The sequence below is a fragment of the Portunus trituberculatus genome, chromosome 23 (genome assembly GCF_017591435.1).
Source record: "Portunus trituberculatus isolate SZX2019 chromosome 23, ASM1759143v1, whole genome shotgun sequence".
Taxonomy (NCBI): Eukaryota; Metazoa; Arthropoda; class Malacostraca; order Decapoda; family Portunidae; genus Portunus; species Portunus trituberculatus.
In genome coordinates, this window is record NC_059277.1 from 6,271,546 (window position 1) to 6,294,052 (window position 22,507).

The 22,507-nt window shown below is 40.2% G+C and overlaps 2 protein-coding genes and 1 long non-coding RNA gene across 16 annotated transcripts in view; 2 read left to right on the forward strand and 1 right to left on the reverse strand.

Annotated features, from left to right (window-relative positions):
• On the forward strand, window positions 1–8,707 carry LOC123507658 (zinc finger HIT domain-containing protein 3-like). Of its 2 annotated transcripts, none has more exons than XM_045260750.1 (4): window positions 1–225; window positions 3,006–3,169; window positions 3,359–3,563; window positions 5,911–6,049. In XM_045260750.1, the coding sequence occupies exons 1-4, from the start codon at window positions 149–151 to the stop codon at window positions 5,912–5,914; spliced, it is 450 nt and encodes a 149-aa protein (XP_045116685.1). In that variant the 5' UTR covers window positions 1–148; the 3' UTR covers window positions 5,915–6,049. The 2 variants fall into 2 exon arrangements, with proteins under 2 accessions (XP_045116685.1, XP_045116684.1); XM_045260749.1 differs by lacking the exons at window positions 1–225; window positions 3,006–3,169; window positions 3,359–3,563 and adding exons at window positions 4,013–4,112; window positions 6,473–6,541; window positions 7,166–8,707 and having other exon boundaries at window positions 5,911–6,076.
• LOC123507660 (putative ankyrin repeat protein RBE_0317) lies at window positions 8,341–19,742 on the forward strand. 12 transcript variants are annotated; one of them, XM_045260762.1, is made up of 9 exons: window positions 8,347–8,485; window positions 13,511–13,576; window positions 13,743–14,012; window positions 14,144–14,257; window positions 14,392–14,451; window positions 15,702–15,827; window positions 17,516–17,659; window positions 18,171–18,299; window positions 18,745–19,742. In XM_045260762.1, exons 1-7 carry the CDS (start codon window positions 8,465–8,467, stop codon window positions 17,525–17,527), a joined length of 669 nt encoding a protein of 222 aa, XP_045116697.1. In that variant the 5' UTR covers window positions 8,347–8,464; the 3' UTR covers window positions 17,528–17,659; window positions 18,171–18,299; window positions 18,745–19,742. The 12 variants fall into 12 exon arrangements, with proteins under 12 accessions (XP_045116687.1, XP_045116697.1, XP_045116696.1 ...); XM_045260757.1 differs by lacking the exons at window positions 8,347–8,485; window positions 17,516–17,659; window positions 18,171–18,299; window positions 18,745–19,742 and adding exons at window positions 11,438–11,524; window positions 11,732–11,845; window positions 12,013–12,047; window positions 13,312–13,404 and having other exon boundaries at window positions 15,702–16,817; XM_045260761.1 differs by lacking the exon at window positions 18,171–18,299.
• The window catches only part of LOC123507661, a 10,401-nt gene continuing 7,288 nt past the window's right edge, over window positions 19,395–22,507 (reverse strand). For both annotated transcript variants that reach the window (XR_006675731.1, XR_006675730.1), the window contains exon 2: window positions 19,395–20,252. This is a non-coding gene — a long non-coding RNA (uncharacterized LOC123507661). The remainder of the gene's footprint in view (window positions 20,253–22,507) is intronic.

A 22,507-nucleotide genomic window follows, 5' to 3' on the forward strand; every position in this document is an offset into this window, starting at 1 on the left:
GTCAACACAGCTGACGTCTGAGGCGGAGCCAGCAGGTGTGAGGACCGCGTGGTGCCACAGAAGGCAAGGCAGCTCACCACACTCTCCAACTCTGTCAGAAGTAAACGCAGGTTACTGCTTAGGACACAGACAGGAATCTCGGTGTGTGATGAGTGGCGGACAGCAGTGTGAGGTGTGCGGCGAGGTGGTGGCCAAGTACAAGTGTCCCAAGTGCAGACTGAAGTAGTAAGGAGAACCTCGTGTGTACTTATTCCCAGTCACCTCAAGCACATGATCACTAATGGCTTGTTGTGTGAGGCTGTTAACGTAAAAAAAGGGCTTTGGTAGCGTAAGCGTTTTTGTTAGATAGTCTGAGTTTACTTTTTTTGCATGTGGAATTAACCAAGCAGTTCGGTAGTTAGCCACTTCAGTACTGGGACGTACTTTTACTCTGAGTTTCGGGTGTGATTAGACGATTGTATTTAAATTAGGAAGGGTGTATGGAGCTCAGAAGATAAATGGCTAGTCTTCACTGTGTTAATTCCCACATAGATTTCTAAAGCTGTGTAAAATCACCATATAATAGACAGAGTAAATATGAAAACGTGTCATGGTACTGAAGAGGTTAGTCAGTAGTTGTTTGAGAATCTGAGGGTTAGATGATGTAGTAATGACTGATGAGGGGAAGATCTTCATTGAGGTAAGGGTTAGTTACAGGGATTTCTCAGGTCTTTCTTAGGTATTGGAGGAATTGTAGGATTAGGGAATGATTAGTTAAGAGATCTCTTCATGTGTTAATCTTGAATATTAGGCAATCACAGTATTGCCTATTACTACCTCTATAGCATTAGTTCCCAACCTTTTGGCACTCGCAACCCCTTACCTAAAAGTTTGAAACCCATGTAACCCCCTACTTAGGGCTTACTATCAGCAGCTTAATAATTCATTCACAGGCACACATACATACACCCATAATACCACCTAATGACATTGAACTAATGTAGCACACGTTCTGTTTTGCACCGAAACAAAAAAAAAAATGTAAGAGCATAAAAAATATAATTGACGAGATAAAATTAGTTTTATCCCAAGCTACTTCTGGTAAGGCTACGTGACCCCCCTGCCAAGGTTTCACAATCCACCAGAGGGTTGCAACCCACCGGTTGGGAACCCCTGCTCTATAGCTTTTTCTTGCTGTTGCATGAAATCAGTGAATGCTCAATAGAAAAAAATTGCCTGATATTCTGAAATGTTTTAGTATCATTGCAGTTTCATACAATGCTGAACACTGTGATGTTAGTAAGTGTGCAAGTCACACTAGCTACCTTCCTCCAATTTTGCCTTGTAACAATGAAACATACACTTATCCTTAAAATCATTCTAACCGTGCATTAGAAGTCATATTATGTCTTCATTCTTTTAGGGTTGCTAAGAAACTGATAAATACTAAATATAGAGTTGAGTGGGAAAATTCCTTGAAACTTCACACATTTCTGATGTGGTAGCTGCAAGGATCCAAATAATACCAAATGCCAAGTTCCAAGATATATACTCATATGAAAAGGAAAAAACAACACACACATACGTACCTACATAAATCCACATATACAGATACACATATTTACACATAAACACACTCACACACACATAGGGAGGCGGTGGCATAGTGGATAAGGTGATGAGTGTGGGATCGGACAGACGTCCACGCATAGGTTCGAATTCCACCACATACCACTTTGAAACTATGCCATTTGTCGAGTGGTTTAAAGTTATCTACATGTCGCCATGATACCCAGGTTCTAGGTGGTTACACCAAAGATGCATTTAGGTGGTGATATAGGCCCAATTATGGGTATCATTATAAATAAAATTGCCTGCACCACTAATGGACGGAAGCTTAACAGCGCTTCCCACAATACTACAGGCGCTATAGGCCATTACATAAACACACACACACACACATGCAGTGTGTGTGTGTGTGTAGTGGTTAGCACGCTCGACTCACAATCGAGGGGGTCCAGGTTCAAGTCACGGGGAGCAGCAAGGCAAATGGGCAAGCCTCTTAATGTGCAGCCCCTGTTCACCTAGTAGTAAATAGGTACGGGATGTTACTCGAGGGGGTTGTGGCATCGCTTTCCCGGTGTGTGGAGTGTGGTGTGGTCTTAGTCCTACCCGAAGATCGGTCACTACGAGCTCCAAGCTCTCTCCGTAGGGGAAAGACTGGCTGGGTGACCAGCAGATGACTGTGGTGAATAACACACACACACACAGATACTCAAGGGAAGTGCAAGTTAGCAGTGTCATTGTATATTATGCAGGGCAACTAATCATCCCAGAATGTGCCATTAGGAGGTGAAACCATTTCTGGCACATCTTCCCCCTGGTGTAGGCACTATTCTGTCTTATGATGGTGGAGTTGCATGATTGTTCAATCCTCAGCTTTAATTTAGATACTCAGTGCCTCTTAATGACATGCAGGTGCTTCATGTTAGAAACAAATGTATCTAAGGAGCTAAGCCACCTATAGATAAATGAATATATATATATATATATATATATATATATATATATATATATATATATATATATATATATATATATATATATATATATATATATATATATATATATATATATATATATATATATATATATATATATATATATATATATATATATATATATATATATATATATATATATATATATATATATCTCTCTCTCTCTCTCTCTCTCTCTCTCTCTCTCTCTCTCTCTCTCTCTCTCTCTCTCTCTCTCTCTCTCTCTCTCTCTCTCTCTCTCTCTCTCTCTCTCTCTCTCTCTCTCCATTGGAGTTCCCTCTTAATTCTCTAGATAAGAGACTGAGGCATTATTATTATTATTATTATTATTATTATTATTATTATTATTATTATTATTATTATTATTATTATTATTATTACTACTACTTTATTAATTAATTAATTAATTTATTTATTTATTTATCTATTTATATACTTACTTATTTTTTTTTTTTGTAACAAAAGCTGCAGTGTGGGGTGCTACAAGAGCCATCAGAGCCAGGAGTGCCAGCCAGCCAAGGCCACACACAGCCGCCAGGTGGAAGACGCTGAGGAAGGCCATGTGTCCCAACAACACGTCCTCTTTCCCACGGATGACACTGTTCCACAGCGCACCTTGGAAAAGCTCGGTGAGAGGGGAATTTGTTAGTTAACGTAGCCACAGTTGTAATAATGATAACAGATGAGAGAGAGAGAGAGAGAGGTGTAATACTTCTGTGCTATCGAAATAATTAGTGTTCTATTTTTGTCATCCATTTCTTGTACCAGGTTAGTTGTGTAGTTTCATTGCCAGTATCTTTCTTTACTCAACGGTACAGGAGAGTGTGATAAGCTGAAGAATCTCCTGGGCAACCGTCACCTGCAGGAGCTGCTGGTGGAGGTAGACAGTGCAGCCAATGCCCAGGCGGCCATGCGACGTGCCATGTTGGAACCGATCTTCACGGAGTTCGCGGACAGGGTGCTGGAGGTGGTGGAGCCTGACATGGAGGCCGCCGCGCCGCCCCCCAGGAAACAGGAGACCTTGTAAGTGTAGAGAAGGGGACGCGTAATGCTCCACTCATCTTTTGTTTTTTCGTGTGTGTGTGTGTGTGTGTGGTGAAATGAGAGTCATGTTTCTCTCTCTCTCTCTCTCTCTCTCTCTCTCTCTCTCTCTCTCTCTCTCTCTCTCTCTCGCAAACTCATGGACTACGCGCCATGTGTTACTCTCCAAGCATGAAAGTCTAGTAAGTGTGAGGATGATATTGCCATGAATATGGACCGTCATGGTCATGCACTACATTGAGAATAGATGAATAGATACGTTTGAAAGAAGCCCACTGTTACGCTTTCTTTGTATGTGCGTGTTTCTAGTCGAGGTATAGGGGTAAAAAAAATGTCGCCCGGTGCAGCTGAAGGCGTCACAAGGCGTCCCCTCCCCTCCCTGTGTCACGGATGGCGACGATCCTTGGCCACGGTGGGAGACGAGGCAGTGACGAGTGAGTCAGGCAGGGAGTCAGTTGGGGATCAGTGTGGAGAGTGTGAGCCGCTGTGGCGGATGGAAGCTGTGCCCGCCTCATGGCCACACTGGTCCAGGTCCTTACTGTTCATTTAAGAGTTTTGTATTTAGACAAGACCGTGACTGAATCAAAGACAAACTAAGAAGAAATTTGCGTCGGTCGTAGTGTGATCTGTTGATTTACAGTGAATGCTGAGTGTCTTGAAAGATTCGCCGTGTGTTTGCGTAGGGCAGCGAATTGTATAGCAGACTTCTGTGGCGTTATCGGTTAAACTTTCAGGCTGGATTTTTGTGTGTCGTGATGGATCGCTGTGTATTAGTACAAATGTAATTAGTTCACATTAGTCATCTTATTTCTCTCTCTCTCTCTCTCTCTCTCTCTCTCTCTCTCTCTCTCTCTCTCTCTCTCTCTCTCTCTCTCTCTCTCTCTCTCTCTCTCTCTCTCTCTCTCTCTCTTAGCCGCGTAACTTAAGATTATAAATAATGTATCAACTTTTTTCGGACTTTTTAATATTTTAGGAATTTATTATCTTCCTATTTATTATATATTCCTTCCTTTTTCTAGTTATCGTAGTTTTAATATTTAGGATAGGATCAATATTTTTCTCCGATCACGCATCGCTTCTTCCCCTCATAAATCAGTTGCATCACAATACTGTTTTATGTTCGTTTTCTTCATACATTACCTTCTCCCTTTAAAATTCTACCTACTCCTATGATTGCTCCTCAGAAACGTTTGCATTTTGTCTGGAGCCACATTTAATCATGTTTATTATGTTTATTTATTTACTTATTTACTTCTTTATTTTTCTCTGTCCTTTCACGCCTTCCATGTCTCTACTCTGTATGGTCTTGGAGGATTTCCTAGTAACAGCAAACATTTTCTTGACTTGGATGGATTACAGTGTGGCACTGAAGTAATAAAATAGGCTATGCGTAGTCAGCAGTAAACATTTCCTTGACTCTGAGAACGGAGTATGTCATAAAAGTATTCAAATGTAAATAACAACAAATCTCGGCCTTGAGGGATAGGAGTGAAAGTGAGTACTATAGATACTAGCAGGGGACCAGCGTGATACATCAGGAGTTAACCAGGCAAGCGTGTCGTGTTAATGGTCTGTTTTCCACGTGTAGCGTTTCCTAACCCACATCGGGCCGCACACCGTCTGGCATTGACCTTGGCTCCTGCCGCGCTTGAAATCACGCGACAAGTTCTCATGAGGAATGTTGGCTGCTTCCTGTTGAGAGCGTTTGAGTGTGTGGTTTTGTATCCTTGAGGCGTCAGGCAAAATGCACATCTTGGATAACCTTAAATCTTGTTTTCGGGGAATGTAGCAACGGTGAGGGAAGTAGAGTCATTCTCCGTGAAGTGCCGAGTAGTTTTGAGCTGGTCGCGTAGGCACAATGGATCTGTTGTTGTGTCCTTTGTTGTGTTGGGCGTGGCTGCAATCTGTCATACGCTGCGCTGAAAAAAAAAAAAAAAAAAAAGTTGCGAAATTATAGAACTAAGAACTGGAAAATGTTGGTGTCTTAATACTCTTTTTGTTTTAGACATGATTAGAATTTCCACATTGTATTTAGATTAGCGAAAAAAGATGATGGCGAAATTACAGAACTGAAACCGTAATGTTCTTTTTGTTTGAGTTATTATGATTACTTAGAAATTTCCATGTATTTAAGTTTAGGATTGTAAATAAGACCTTGAAATTGTTGGAAAAAAATCTTAATATTTCTTTTCATTAAAATATCTTAGGTGCACTCATTTTCACTGCATTTCAAACTTAATTATGCAAACTGAAGCTTTTTGAAGGTATACATTAAACTGAACTTGGATATTTTGAAGCATATAATAGCATAAATATTCTTTGTGTGCAGGTAGTTGGTTTGTGGGCGTGTGTGGTGGCGGTGGTGGTCGCGGCGCCACACCACACCCCGGCGAGGCAGCTGAGAGTGAGTGACGGGACGAAGGGGAGAGGGGAAGGGTTGCACTCACTGACCGGCATATCACCACGAGGAAGGCGACACGCGGCTCTGGACAAAGGTGGGTGTTTGGGAATGTTTTCTAGTGATAGTAAATGTATTAATGTGTGCGTAACGTTTTATTGTTTTCCCATTACATCACAGGAGTGAAAGTATGAAAACTTGTAGGACTATCTCTCTCTCTCTCTCTCTCTCTCTCTCTCTCTCTCTCTCTCTCTCTCTCTCTCTCTCTCTCTCTCTCTCTCTCTCTCTCTCTCTCTCTCTCTCTCTCTCTCTCTCTCTTTCTCTCTCTCTCATACACCACAGGGGCAATTCAGACCCCCATCCTTGTGAAACAAAACAAAAAAAACTAATTGTGCATCCTCTCATTTTCCTTTCCTCCCATTTTCCATTCATTAAATGTAGAAAAAAATGTAGATGAATAACCATGGGACCATTTCCTTTCCTCCCCTTTCAGAAGACGATGACGAGTGGGAGAGCTCGTTAGCGGCTCCGAGGAAGCGTTCAGCGGAGGACGAACAAGCTGGTAAGGGCTCGCTAGCCGCTTACTTGTTACTTTTCACATCAAGGTGTTCTGGAGCTTAACTGAGAAGTTGCATTCTGTGTTGTCCTTAGTTTTAGTTCTCGTGTAGTAAATTATGTGTTTGTCATGTAGTGATGAGACACGGAGTTAGAGTAGGCTAGTAGAGATTGTCAGTCTCGCTTGTTATTTGTGTCAGGGTCCCTGTAGCTTTGATCTTAAAGAATCTAAAATTTTGTGTTGTCTTCAGTTTTGATTCTCACGAGTTTATTAAGTGGGTTTTTAATGTAATCTGAACTGATAAAGCACGAATGTAGTCTTTTGAATAACGGTTGTAGACTGGAATACGAAATTAGGCTTTTGAAACATTTATAAAATACAACTAATGTCTTCAGTTGGCTTATCATTAAACACACACACACACACACACACACACACACACACACACACACACACACACACACACACACACACACACACACACACACACGAACAATTTTCAAGCAATAATAACCTCTTAAATCAGATGGAATAAAAATAAATATGAACATAAATATGAAACACGGTAGTGAAGCGTAATAGTAACTCAAGTATCCATTTTTTTTCTCTCTATCTCTCTTTTCTTCATAGTCAGTGCCCAGCCACTCAAGAGGGAAGCCTTGGAGGTCAACATAGGCACGGGAATATTAGTGAAGGGAGCAGGAACCACCCAAAGGCCATTTAACTTCCCCCAGAGCCCCACTCACTCCCCATCCCAGCCATCGGGTCCCTCCACTCAGCGCCCCGTCATCTTCCCGGACCCTGGTCCTCAAGTCACACCCACGCCCCCAGTCAACCCCACCCAGGTTCCCCCAACGATCTTTCACAGTCCCTTTTTCCCCAACGATCTATTCCCACCGCCCGGATCACGCCCGAAACCCTCTGACGGAAGCCCTCCCAAGCCACCCAGCCAGAACCCGTCTTCCCAGACACCATCCCGTCCTTCAGATTTCTTTCCTGGGCAGACTACACCGCCCCCTTTCTTCGTTCCTGTTATACCTACGAGAAGACCGAATATTATCACCAACACTCCTCCACAAAGACCTTTTTTCCCTAATACACCTCCCCAAGGATCAGTTTTCCCTAATAATCCTTCACAAAGACCTATTTTTACTAATATACCTCCACCAGGGTCAGTTTTCTCCAATACACCTCCCCAAGGATCGATTTTCCCCAACACAGCTCCCCAGGGACCAGGACGCTTCCCCAACATCCCACAAAGACCTACCGGCATCCCCATACCTCCAAACCAAGGCCCTGACTATATCCATCCTACAACACGGCGCCCCAAGTTCCCAGGGTTCCCGATTCCTTCCTCCCCGACCACCAGGAAGCCGTGTAGCTGCAGGAATCACACCACCAACATAAATCCAGCTACGCCAACGATTCCACCCACGACTTTCTTTTCCCCGTCTCCTGTTGTGCCGTTTTTCCCCACCGTTGCTCCGCCCTTCCCAACTCTTCCCCCGCAGTTCCCCACGCCTACGCCCGCAGCCGCACGCCCTGTCACGCCGAATCCTGGTGGCTTTAGACCGTCTTTCAGACCTACTTTCACCCCGGTAGCTAGTTTCCCCGTCTTCCCGAACTCTCAGTCTCGCCCAGTTCACCCCAACACCCAGCCTCGTCCCGTTCTCTTCATACCCACTCACATCAGATCGCCAGATGTCCTTCGCGTGAACCAGCGCCCTGTGTCGACCAACGGCCTGCCTCGCTTCCCCATACGTCAGCCAGTCAATGGGCGGAGGTTCGTCACGCCACACTTCCGACTGTTCATTCCTCACCAGTCTTCCCAGGGCGTGAATCAACTAAAGACCAACAGTGATAAGTAGACGTGACCGCTCCAAAGGATGAGGGCAAGTAATTTTTCCGACGTGCCAGAACCAAAAGTACATGGACTTCAATGAAGTAAGTGTAAGTGAAATTTGCAGGAGTAATGTGTGCGTGCATCTGCGTAGTGTTTCGACGTATACCAGTAATATGTGATTGTGTTGGTATGGGTGAGGTTTAAGTATACAGACTACTCAGTTGTATACATTTGGATTTTTTATCTTGGCATGCAAGGGGAAAACCATTGATGGGCTGAATTATGGTAGTTTGGTCTTTTAAGAATAATAAAACATGATTGAAAGTATAGTATTGTATCTTATTACTAACATCCAATGTATTAGTGTTTGTAGATGTAGCACAAAAATCATTAAGGGAAGGAAACTAGGATGAGTGCGATAGCCTAGTTGGTATTTGTTGAGGCTGAACAAAAATGGTGTTCAGAAATGGCCATTGCTTATCGTCGTTCAAGTGTGCAACTACATAACAACTTAACTGGCTAACTAACCCTCACCTCAGTTTCCTTTCGTATCACTAAAGGAGAATATTTTCCTAACGTGAGTGTATTATTATGTAACTTGTGGCGAATAATGCAAATTGATATTTAGGTTAGTGTTACTACAGACTGCCATCGTATTAAAACGATTGCTTTTCCATCCAATGACAGTCTTGACAAACAAGTGATGTGTTGATATTGATAGACTGTTTTGATGGCAGTTGAGCAACAAGATAAGTTCGCCAAGTTTCGTGACGGATGCCTTTCACGTTGGCATATTCAAGTATGAAGTCACCTTGTATGTAATTCCTTGTAAGGGTTGTAGTTGAGTATTTTCGAAGATAATTTTGGACGTGTGATAGTTTGCTAAGGGTTCATCGTCAAGGAGAAAAACACTTATGAAGGACCATCAACTCTGAAGTTAGTCCTTACGGCAGAACAAAGCGTTTCAACATAAGAGTCACAGTTCCAGCTCTGATAATAGTCTGTGCTCCTTAGGACGATGATTATGATTGCCGTTTTTGTGATTTAATCTTTTTTTTCTGCATACACTGATCTGCGTCTTATCTATGCAATTTATGCCTTTTTCATACTAATATGCGTCTTTAGCAGATTATTAATTTCTTTTGCATTTACTAATATGCTTATCGACATTATTCTTAATGGGTCTTCCTGTTGTTTCTCATCCTCAGCTTTTCTCGTTTTTCTCCTTTATTCTTTCTTTGTTAAGTTTGCGTACTCCGAGGCGCCGCTCTCGATCGGTCGCTACTGTTGCAGCGTCATGAAGGTTACTCGGCAAACTTTACCTTGAACCCATATTATACATAGGATTTACCTCATACACGACATTCATGACGAGTAGTTTGTGAAATGGATGTCAGATACTGTCGATGCTTCGTTCAAGAAAACGGTTTGCCACATTATACCGCAACATATAACTCGAAGCCCAAGTAGCCTATGGTTTTTTCCTCAAACCCATCACACCATGAAGAATTGTGTGTAAGAGGAGGAAGACGGACCATACTGAGAGAGAGAGAGAGAGAGTGATTCTGAAGCTTATTATAGTTTTTGTTATATTTCCCTAATGTAAAAAGATAACTGGCTGGATGGTTGGACGTTATAGCAGTGAAAATATTATAAAACTTTTAACATACTTAATTTATACATTTCTTTAAAACTACTATACATTTCAGCGGTGGACAAACGGTGTTTTTTGCAGATATCTCCTAAACGAATCGTTGGATGAGTATGATATTTCAACACACTACCTTGAACATCCGTTCGTAATTTATGGTTAACATACCACAGTGCTATATGTGTTATGTGAGGAGTTTACTCGTGAAAAATAACACAAAGCCGACGAGTCATGTTGACGCATTCGAATGAAAGTGTGGTCCCCCCCCACACCCACCTAAACCATTCCTAACCACTACTACGTCTCCCCCGTCTCGGAAGTTCTCGCTCTCTTTATCCCTCCTCTCCTCTCCCTAGCTCCTCGCCTCCCTCACTACTGTGTTCCTCCCTACTTCTCCCACCACTGTATTTATACATTATAATGTTCTGTAAGTGTGTATGTATAGATATGATTATTAACGAGTATGGTACAATTTCATGAAGGCAAGAAGTGGTTCACGTTGATAATAACTGTACGACAGCACGTTTACGTGTAGTATATAGAAGAGCCATGTTTGCAGTCGTTATGGTCAACCATGTGAACATGATGTGCTGGAATTACCTGTGACCTGGACCTTCTACTGTTAGGAAAAGTTGATACTCTTATTGCGTACTGTCTACCTATTGATCATAAAAAGTGGTCCAGTTTATATATAATATTATTTTGTTGTTAGATACGTTGCTTATTATCCAGCTATACGGCCATTAACAGCGGAATTAGCTATTGCTTTCACGGTCGTTTGACCCACTCTGGTTTTCATGTCCACATATACCAGCAATTGTATTGAATAATATTATTAATAGATATGTATATACATACTGACGTATGTAACTATTATACCTATACGTATGTAATTACAATAGGGAAAAAAATCAAAGGTGGAAGGCTGATGGTGTGAATAGAGGGTGAAGAGGGAAGCGGGGAAGAGGGTCATGCGATACTGGGGTAGAGAAGGAGTGGTCTGGGGGTTCTTCAGGGTGGTGGTGGTGGTGGAGGGTTAGACGAGTACCCACACTCGTCCGATTCTGTATAACACCTTTGATATGATGACTGGATTAGGCGTAATATCACTCAGTAAACTCCTCACATAACACATATAGCACTGTGGTATGTTAACCATAAATTACGAACGGATGTTCAGGGTAGTGTGTTGAAATATCATACTCATCCAACGATTCGTTTAGGGAGATATCTGCAAAAAACACCGTTTGTCCACCGCTGAAATGTAGAGTAGTTAGACTGGAGATGTTTTGATGGTTTGGATATTAGTTAGATTATGTATCAAATCATAAAATATCAAACATTTTGCTGTGGTTTTCTTTTCTGTCATTTTTTTTTTTTTTTTTTTATTATTTACGTAGTTTAGCATAGTTACCGCTGTTCCCGCTTACCCAAGGTATGTAGTGACTGGTCATTGCCCTGGGTGAGCGTCTCTCTCCTTCCAACCCCGCTGTTCGTGAGTATTTTTCCTAATATCTGGTTATGTCTATGTGTTTTCGTGTGTTTCTAGGTTCACGTGTGTAGATGGTAGCAATAGAAGGAAGAAGAAAAGATAAATAAAAGAGGATGAGGAGGAAGAGGAAGGGCAGCAAGCCACAATACTTCCTCTTCGTGAACTTCCTCAACGTTTTGCGTAATATCTAGTGTATTGATGTTTTTCTAGGGTCAGGAATGTAGATTAAAGCAATAAAAGGAAGATAGGGAGAATCAAAGAAGGACGACGACGAAGAAGAAAGAAAAGGAAACAGAAGAGGATGAGCCCAGCCATAATATTTTGGTAAGCCTCCCTTGTAATCTTGCCGTTCTTTATAGTGCATTTTGGTGTGTTTTGGTTATATTTGGGGAGTTTTTAAGTGTGTTTGGTTGTGTTACAGGAAGTTTTGTTGTTATAAGTGAGTTTTAGGTGCATTTTGTGTGTTTTCAGTGTGCCGGACTTTTTTTCAGGTTTACTTCACGTATCTCTCAGTGTGGTCACTAGGGTAAGGTGTTTTGAGTGTTATGGGACATTTTGAGGGATTGTATGTTATTTTGGGTGTGTTTTGTTTTTGTTTTGAGTGTTTAAATGGTTTGAGTGTATGGGTGGTCTTTTGAGTGTGTGTGTGTGGGGATGGTTTGGTGTATATTGGTGTTTCTGGCGAGTTTTGTGTGTGGGGATGTAATTTTGAGGTGTTGCATGATGTCTTGAGTGTATTTTTGTGATAATTTTGAGTGTTTCAAGGGGTTTGGGGTGTGAGTGTTTGGGTGCCTTGCTGTCTTGGGTGTGTGAGGGAGTGATTTTGGTGTATATTGATTGTCTAGTGAGTTTTGTTTTGGGGATCATTTTAAGGTGTTGCATGGTTGTGTTTTGGGTTAGTTTTGAGTGTTGTAAGTGGTCTGGATGTGTGTGGGGCCTGTTTTGTGGTGTTGGGATAGTATTGATGTATATTGTGTTTCTAATGGGGTTCTAAGTGTATTTGTTGGTATATTGAGGTGTTGCATGGTGTTTTGAGTTAGTTTATGAGTGTTTTGGGTGTGTGGGAGTGGTGGTCTGGTTATGTTCGGATGTATATGTAGGTCTTCTGAGTGTCATTATGAAAGGTTTATTACCGGTATGTGCAAGTTCATATATACATAAATATATATATATATATATATATATATATATATATATATATATATATATATATATATATATATATATATATATACATATATAGTACATACATGCATACATATTTCCTTACAAGAAATTGCTTAGCAAAGTTGAATTTCATTAGATTTCTGTTGATTTTTACAATTCCTTAAAAATTCCTTTTCTAGCACAAATTTCCTTACTTACAACAAGGAAATTTGTTTGAAAGTGGAAATACTGTTGGTGGCCTCAGTTGCCTACTACTACAGGAACAGTAAAAGAGATATCCTATCCATGTGTGTCATGACATTTATTGAAAGTGTTTTAATCTTGGTTAATTTCTTTGGTGGTGGTATTGATTAATGAGTGTGTTTGCCTAGCTGGTGTCTCCCAGGGGTCTGTCACAACTGTGTAGTGTGTAAGGGCCCAGTGACCTAATGGCTGGATAATTAACCTTCAATACATGCATTGGAACTTAAACATTTGAAGACTATTTCAGTAACTAATACACTGCGAAATACAAGTCTTTTAGATCACACTTATCCTTGTGGCCCCAGGATTTCTGTAGAGAGAACAGTTTGCAGATCGCATTACATCAGTTACAGAATTTGCTTCATGGTGGTTTATGCCAGGTTCCACACATCTCCATCGGGTAGCCCAGGTGCCAGCTACTGCCTCACAGCCAGTTTTGCTGTGATCAAACAGTGGAATTTTCACCCAATATGGTACGCATTTTTTTTTTTTTTTTTTTTTTTTTTTTTTTTTTTACATTCTTTTCTTATAGGTGAAAAGCTTGAAGACTTTTAAGGAAAATGTTTATATTTTTTTCAGATGGAGCACCATGAGAACATGATCCCTTGTCAGTGTCCATCAGATTTTGGGGAAGTGTTACCAAAGGTGAGTGAAACAAAGTGAATCCATCAAGTGACGCAATGAGTGAGCATGGTACTGTACAAAAAGAATAAGTTGCACTGTGATTCTTAATTCAAATAAGATGCACTGTATTTGTAGAACAGATCCTTCAGTACACAAAGTAATACAGTACACCTTTGCATTATTTCAGGAGATGTATTTGGCAGCCAAGCATGGGCAACTCAGGAAGATCAAGCAGTACCTGGAGAAGGGCCATGATGTGAACGCCTGTGACGAGGACAGCTGCAGCCTGCTGGCCAGCGCAAGCATTGCCAACCGCCTGGAAGTGGTGCGCTTCCTCCACCGCTTCCCACAGCTCCACCGCAATGTGACAGACTGGTCTGGGGACACGCCTCTCATGCATGCTGCCAGGATGGGACACAGGGAGGTGGTGGAGGAACTACTCACTTGTCCACATCCGGTAAGCCACTAAGTTGTCTGTAGGTCTCTTTTGTGAGTGACTCATGGCTGGTTAAGGAAATGTGTTTTAGCCCTCCTTTGTGACATTCTTGTAGAGGAATAATTATGTTTTGTTGTGTTTCATGCTTTCAGTGTCGTCTGAATGTTGACATCCTGAACAGCCATGAGGACAAAGCAGAGACCATTGCCATCGCCAGCAGCAATGAGGACATTGCCAGACTTATCCAGAACACTCAGCTGCCCAGAGTTAGTTTTCATTGTAATTCAATTTGGTATCTGCACATCTCTCACTAGTTCATTTCTATGTTTTTGTTTTGGAAAAATACCTTAAGCTGCAATATATTTGTATACACTTGGCTGACTTCAAGTTTTGTTTGCAGCTTCAGTGGCATCCTGACCTTTGTCAAGCCCTGGTGCCTGCCAGGATGCCTGTGGCTGAGGTGAGTGCTGAGTCTTCTCAGCCTTTGTGGTGGTGTAGGGTTGTAGTATGCATGATATACAAGTAGAAGTATTGTAGTCACTGTCATCATCAGGGTGTTGTATACCTTGTTGTTCATTTTAGATAGAAAACTTGCAGAGGTGGGCGTTCCGAACAAATGTTCGCGAATCTTTATCCGCGGATTTGTTCGGACCAGCAAAATCCCAGATTTGGGTTCGGAGGTTCGGATTCAGACCGACATAAAAAAAGATTCAGACTTCTGGGTTCGGAACATCTTTTTTTTATGAATCCGATCTTCCGTATCCCGGGAAAAATTTGAAAAAACGAAGACGACCAAACATTGGTTTTCAACTTTTCCGTGGCATACAGATGCTTCATGATGCTTGTTGGCACAAGCATCATGAAGATCTCCCCAGCAAACTTCCCCAAGGAGCACAGGCAAGACTGGGTGAACTGTTTCATCAAGTATAACACTCCCCTGCCCTCATCTGCCTCAGCTGAACGACTCTTCAGCTTCGGCCCGGGACATTTTGAGGCCAAAGCGAGCCTCTCTGAGCAGTCTGAACTTTGAGAATCTGACCTTCATGAAGGGAAACTTGAAGTTGGTTAAGAGGGAGAGAGAGAGGGCCGACAAGTTAGAGTGAATCTGTGAAGAGTGAAGACTGAAGTGTTGTGAATTTTTGTTTTAAATGTTTTTACTGTTTTTTGTGAACTTTTGTTTTTACTTTTTACTGTCTTGTATTAATAATTTGTTTTTCTAGTAATAATTTGTTTAATAAATAATGTAGATATTTTAAACACTTTTTTTAATCGGAAATTTAGATTCGGAGATTCGGAATGAGTAAAATTTAGGTTTGGAAATGTTCGGAAGGTATCGGAATTAAGGTTCGCTTTGCTATTTTTTAAAGATTTGGAGGTTCGCAGAAAAATGTTCGGAATAAATGTTCGCACCGAAATTTTGAAAATCGAGTTCGCTATTCGGAGGTTCGGAACCCAAAACCGGCGAAGATTCGGGTTCAGATTCGGAACCCACCTCTAAAAACTTGTATCAACTATGATGGCATTTACCAAAAGAATATAAAAAAAACAAGCATTTGGTGCATAGTATTGGTAACAGGACTAATCACTTCCATGAAGTCTCAATTACCCTCCAGCCTCAGACCAGGGAAGGCTTGGATGCTGTATGGCTGAATGTTAGCAATGATCTAATGCTCCAAGTGAACTCTTTGATCAACAATCTGTCTGTCGCAGGTCATCTTTGAGTGCAACGTCTGCTACGAAGACTATGACACCAGAGATCGCCGGCCCCGGGTCCTGTCCTGCGGCCACTCCCTCTGTACAACGTGCATCAGTATGATGCTGGGTACAGGACGTCTGGTGTGTGCTTTGTGCCGGTGTGCTCATAATAGTAGAATCAACAGAGCTACAGACCTCCCAGTGAACTATGAGTTAGATAAAGTTCTGCAGGAGCGGCAGCATCTGTCATAGCATGCCTGCCTACCTGCCTCATGGAGAATATTGTGTTCATTGGAATGAGAGGATGCCTTATTTTATGATCTGTTGTATTTACTGTTATGTGATTAAATTCCTAGCCTCATGAATGTTTGATTCTGAAGGTGATTCATGGTATAATAGCTTTATTGATTGCATAAGTAAATGTATGTATTAATGTGGACATGGTGGAATTTAATGCCATAGAATTTCAATCTACTTCTAGGTCAATTTAGATATTGGAAGGAGCTCAAAGTACTTAAGCTTGCCAATCTCCAGGATGTGATAATTGATGAGATATAATATATTTTTTGTAATGAATCTAGTAAGACTAGAATTAACTGAAACATTAGATAGTTAATAGTTTAGGGCTGATATACACAACAGAGATGTTCACACTCAAGTCACAAACTTCTCATGGTTCCCTTTGATGATACACATTTAATAATAAGAGACTGAGACCATAACTGGAGTATCTGTCCTTAGAGTGTGCATCAACTCTAGTGCTGACCTGGTTCTACTCTCCTACACCCCCCAGCACAGTAAAGAACATAGTCGTAGTTACTCAAAACTTTTCTCTCCAAAATCTTGCTTCCTATTATATGAGGAGCATTAGTCTGAATTTTGCTCAATATAACATCACCATATCCAGTTTCATTTGTAAAAAGAGCACATCTCAATAAGTGACAGCATGTTACTGTGTTATAATTTTATCAGAGACTTGCTTCTCAGCCATTGATTTTGGTTTCATTGCATGTTTGCTGTTAATTCATAACTAACATTCAGAGAGGACCATTACCATTAAGTACATCATGCCATATACTTTAAGACGATGTTTTTAGTAGAGTTGTATAATAAATCCTTTATTAAAAATTCTATTTTGAATGTCTTTTGGGAACTTTCCGAAGGTGGTGGTCATTGTAGAAGTCTTTTATATAACTCCTCCTTGCACACTTCAGTCCTCTCCATCTTCCCACTTTCATGTTATTTCAAATGATGTCTACTTACATCACTCTACACTTTCCCTTATCACACTGACCATAATCCAGTTTCATTAATCATCTATTATGTAAATGGGTAATTGCTCTTCTAGAAAGTAATGTTTGAGTTTATGGTTATTTTGGTGTCTGGCGACCAGCTATGTGTGAAAATGTAGTGTTGGGGTACTGCTGTTTCTCTCCTTGCCTTTCTGTCTTACTCTTCACAGCTTTGCTTAAAAGCTGGACACTCATGCCTTCTTACTGGACTAGTGGTGTTAATATGGAGATGTTGCAGAGGTGGCTTTACTTTCCGGTAGCTGTGGTTGCGATAACTATGGTTAATTTCCTTGGTCACTGTGCATCTCCATAGTGAAAGTTTGTAGTTAAAACATAATTGAAGAGGAACAATACATGACTTAGTCTAGGTAAGTAGTACGTATGTATGAAATATTTTCAATTTTTTTACTAGAAATGACAAATTTGTTAAGAAATTTAGTTATGGAAAAGCAAATCAGTTGGTAGTTTAGGAAATAGTGACACCAAAAACTTAGGAACATGTTTCTTGAGATAATTCTGTGCATTTTGTTTTCTCAGCATGGGAGATGACTGATGACTCCTCTACTCATGATGTCGGCCAAGATTTTTTCCGGTCTTGACCCAAGAGCCCATTCTACGGAGTCTTAAATCATCCAGGAGGATCACTCATTTACTCCTTCTCTGGACTCGAAGATGTCTCAGGTAAATTGTTTTAAATTTGTGGTGTATGGAGATGTACAGTGTAATGGATGAATGGATGGTTGTCATCTTAGCATCTAGGGTATGTTTGTCTTGTATTCCCTTAAGTCTCTCTGGGCAATATGTCCTTAGTACCTAGGAGAGGGAGATGTGTGGTAGTGTTATTTTTTTTTTTTTTTTTTTTTTGGGTGGTGGGGGGTGAATAGGAAGCTCCTTTACCTACAACTCTGTAATGTTTCCACTTTGTTTAACAAATTAGTCACTCCATTTTTCTTTTGATTTGTTAGGTAGATTAGGGAATGGACACACTCAGTAATAAATAAATACATTTTTTGTTAAGAACAGGAATGCATGTCAGGATTGAAAAATGTACTGTACATAATGAATAGAATTTAAGGTCTAAACCTCTTCATTTGTCTTAAGGTTTTGCAAGTGGTTATTTAATTTGTTAAAGTTTCAAGCCCAAATTCAGGGACGCATATTGGTGGGAGTAAACCAATCTGTTTTGCTTCAGATGTATGCCAGAAACTTCTCTCTACGTGTCAGAGAATTGAACCTGCACTTCCACAGTAAACTACTTTCAAGTCTGAGTGTATAGACTTGAGTGTCTATATCTTTTCCCAGGCTGAGTGATGATTGTACGGTGAGTGTTTATATCTTTTCCCAGGCTGAGTGATGATTGTACGGTGCCTCTTTCTTTACCAAGGGCATGCCATTTCCTATTGATGATGAGCACTGCACTCACTATTAACTATTCTCTGCACTGTGTGTGTTTGTTTATATAAAGTTGGCATTGCTAGATGAAACAAGTCCCAGCTATTTATTTGATCATGTAGCATCATGTTTCAAATCTTGCTCTTTCCCACCAAAGACAGGCATATTAATTCAGTCTAGTCACATGTATGGTTACTACTACCTCACCTCCTTCAGTGAAGAAATATGGACTGGAACTTCTTTCCTTTCTTGCATTACTATGCGACTTTCTTATCCTGTATTCTTTCTCTTCCTCAATAGGCTTATAATGTGGTAAGAAAGCATACCACTGTTTACACAGATGTGGTTTATTAGTCATTCATCTTTCTCCCAAGTGTTCCTGTGGATCACCATCCTGCTGCCTGCATGCTTGCCCAGGACCCCACCCTAGCTCACCACTGATGCAAGACACTGTGCGGACACAGATCAACAGCTCAACTTTCCTTGCACCAATGGGACCACCACCTGCCTGCTGAGGAAGCCCTCCCTAGCTCACTGAAGAGGAAGATAGTGTGGCTTGCCCAAGAAAACATTTATCAGTTTGGCTCACCTATTGGACCAGAATCCTTGAAAAATTGTCATAAATACTGAAGTGAAAAATACTTTGAAGACTCTCCAGAGATTTTGTAATACAGTCAGTAGTCAGTAGTATATGCAGCAAATTTAAATAAAATGAAAGTTCCCCAGACAGTCTTCAGAGTATTTTTGACTCAGTACACTTTGAAGGTAAGAAGAACATTGCTGTGAAAGATCACCTTGAAAAAATATAAATCCCCTAAATGCTTGCCCTCTACAAGATTTCTGGAGTCATCAGAGTATTTTTGACTTAAGAAATCCCCTAAATGCTTCCTCTCAAAAAGTGTACCAAGTCAAAAATATTCCGAAGACTCTCCAGAGATCTTGTAAAGAATTTTGAGGGCAAGCATTTAGGGGATTTATTTTTTCAAGTAGATCTTTTACAATCTTTCACAGCAATGTGGCTGGGAAGGATGCTGGTCCAATCAATAGGTTGTGAGAGGAAGCTGTTGAATCCTAACAATTTCTTCTTCAGTATCCTCAGCAGGCAGGAACTGGCCCAATAACAGACGATAATGGTGACTCTTGTACAGCAACAGCTTCTGTCATGGTGTTTTCTATCACTGCCATCTTCAGTATCCTCAGCAGGCAGGAACTGGCCCAATAACAGACGATAATGGTGACTCTTGTACAGCAACAGCTTCTGTCATGGTGTTTTCTATCACTGCCAAGTCAGGCATGAGTCTCCAAGACCACCTTTGACAACCAACCTGAGAACAAACGCTTGCATTAAATACACAAAAGTGGACTTAGTTCATGCAAATTGTTTTTTTAGCCATATAAAAAGAAATACTGGATGATGCTAAGATTTTGTTTTCCTTTTGCTACTTGATCTGTAGTAACAAAACAAAGTGATAAAAGTATGGAGGCGATTTGAGTGATTTTAGTTCATGCAAATTGTTTTTAGCCATATAAAAAGAAATACTGGATGATGCTAAGATTTTGTTTTCCTTTTGCTACTTGTATGGAGGCGATTTGAGTGATTTTAGTTCATGCAAATTGTTTTTTTAGCCATATAAAAAGAAATACTGGATGATGCTAAGATTTTGTTTTCCTTTTGCTACTTGATCTGTAGTAACAAAACAAAGTGATAAAAGTATGGAGGCGATTTGAGTGATTTTGGTTCACTTATCTTGGTTTGGGAAGAGGCACCGTAAAATCATCACTCGGCCTTGGAGAAGAGACAGGTAATGACTGCCTTAAAGGAAAATACCATTGTAGTGCAGGTAAGGTTCTCTGGTAGTGAAGGAAGTTCCCCAGCATACATCTGAAATAAAACACAAGTTACTCCCATTATGCAAGTCAGTACTAATATTGGGTTTGAAAATTACTCGGTACAATTAAATACCACATACAAAACCACATAAAAGGCTGAGAAGAGGAGGCCTATTTTTTTTTTTTTTTTTTTTTTTTTTTTTCCATTCACTGTCACCATCTACCCTTCTCACCCAGTTTGTCTATCATCCTTTTCAACCATCACCTTTTACCCAAGGAAACTAACCTCATATAACTCAGCTTTCCACCTCTCTCGTCATCACACCCCTTATAACTCCTCTTTTCACTTTTTTTTTTTTTTTTTATTTTTTTTTTTTTTTACCCTACCAGCTTCTACACAGCTTGCCACTGCCTATCAACTTTTTTTTAACTGATCCTGCTATCAAAACCCTCAGTGATCATATTTTCACTTACCATCACCATCTACCTTGTCAATCTATCATCTTTATAACCCGTCACCTTTACACTTAACCAATCATAAATGTTATCTTTTTCAATTTATCAAAACCATAGTAACTTGTTTTTAACCAAGTGTGTCACAACCCGACTTATGTGTCACTATTCTATGCAAAACAAGATGTCCCGGGGCTTATCATGGCCTCAAAGAAAGCAATACCATGCAACCGTTAGTTTGAGTCCATTAACATACATTTCACACATTAGGGTTTTGTACACCAGCCAAATATACTTGCAAGTAATGACGCAATTGAAGTACAAGTGATGATCTCGCACATCCTATTTATTATTTTTCATCACTTACAATTAGTCCTATTTTTATTCTTTATACGTTTCAATGGACCTGTTTTAAAGTTATAGCATTCAAGTTACTGCAGCTTTCATTACTCAACGCAGCTCGTGTGACCACGAAATTCCACACACCTGACAGTATTTAGAATTACACTTGGAGGAAAGCAGTGAGGGAAGGAGGAAAAGAAAAGGAAAGTAGTAGATAATAACGTTCAAATTCAGAAAAGACTAAGGAAAAATCATGCAACACTTGTAAACTTTTTAAAGTAAGCCTGAAATAAGCTTAGAAACACCACACTCATCACTACCATGCACTGCTAAAAACAGCCACCCAGACTACCACCAAGAAAGTCAACTCACGCTGGCTACCGCATAACTTTGTACACAGTCTGCCATCCACAAAAAAAAAACTTATTGTACTATTATTTGTATCTAAGTCAAGGTTGCTTTCTACATCTAATGCCTTGCTCAGCACTATTTCTGCCCTACACACCACTTTCCCTTCTCCCTTTCATCCCAACACACTTCCCTCTCCCCCCACCTTCTCTCTTTTTCTTTCTCCTAATCCTTTTCCTCTTCCGCCTAATATCTATTCTCCATACTTATCTATTCCTCTATTATCTATTCATCATTCCTATTTTACATTGTTTCCTAATCCACTATTCTCCTTCCTTTCATTTTTCATCTACTTTATCATGATTTCTTTCCTATCAACTTGCTTTCTTATCTACGCATCCTTACTTCCCTTATATCCTAATTATGATTCCCTATGCTACGCGTACCTTATTTTTCCTTTCACATACATATAGTCTCCTATGCCTATTTCACGTCCTTTACACATATCCTGTTTCTTCTCTTGTTCGAATCCTTTTTCTTTCCGTCTCCTATCTTTAACTCATCTTTTTCCCATCTATCTTTATTCACGTCCTTTACACATTCTGTTTCTTTTCTAGTTCGAATCCTTTTTTTTTTCCGTTTCCTATCTTTAACTCATCTTTTACCTATCTATCTTTATTCAATCTCTCCACTTGACACCCTTTCTCCTTCCACCAGGCCTACCCATGACGAGTCGCTTCCTAAGGACATGTCACTACAAAATGAAGTGCCTCGTTTGATTTCCGGATAAACTAACTTAAATATTCAGATGTATTTTTTTTTTCTTTCTTTCGAATACTTAAGCAGGAACCTTGACTCTTGAATTGAATATTTAGTTTCAACAAGGTTAGCTCTGTAGAAAGGGACGCTTAGAAACTGTACTGATCGAGCTTATAAGGAAGTGGGAGGTTAATTTTTAATCTTGCAAGGGGAACTGGTCTCTATTTCTAGTCACCAACACAGAGTGGGATCGTATCTTGGTCTATTAATCTAAATGAAAAAGGGAACCATTTTTTTTATTTATTTACTTATTTATTTATTTATTTATTTTATTTATTTATTTTATTTATTTATTTTTTTTTTGTCACTAACTCGAAGAACCTGTTAGTATTTTGGTTTGGCAAC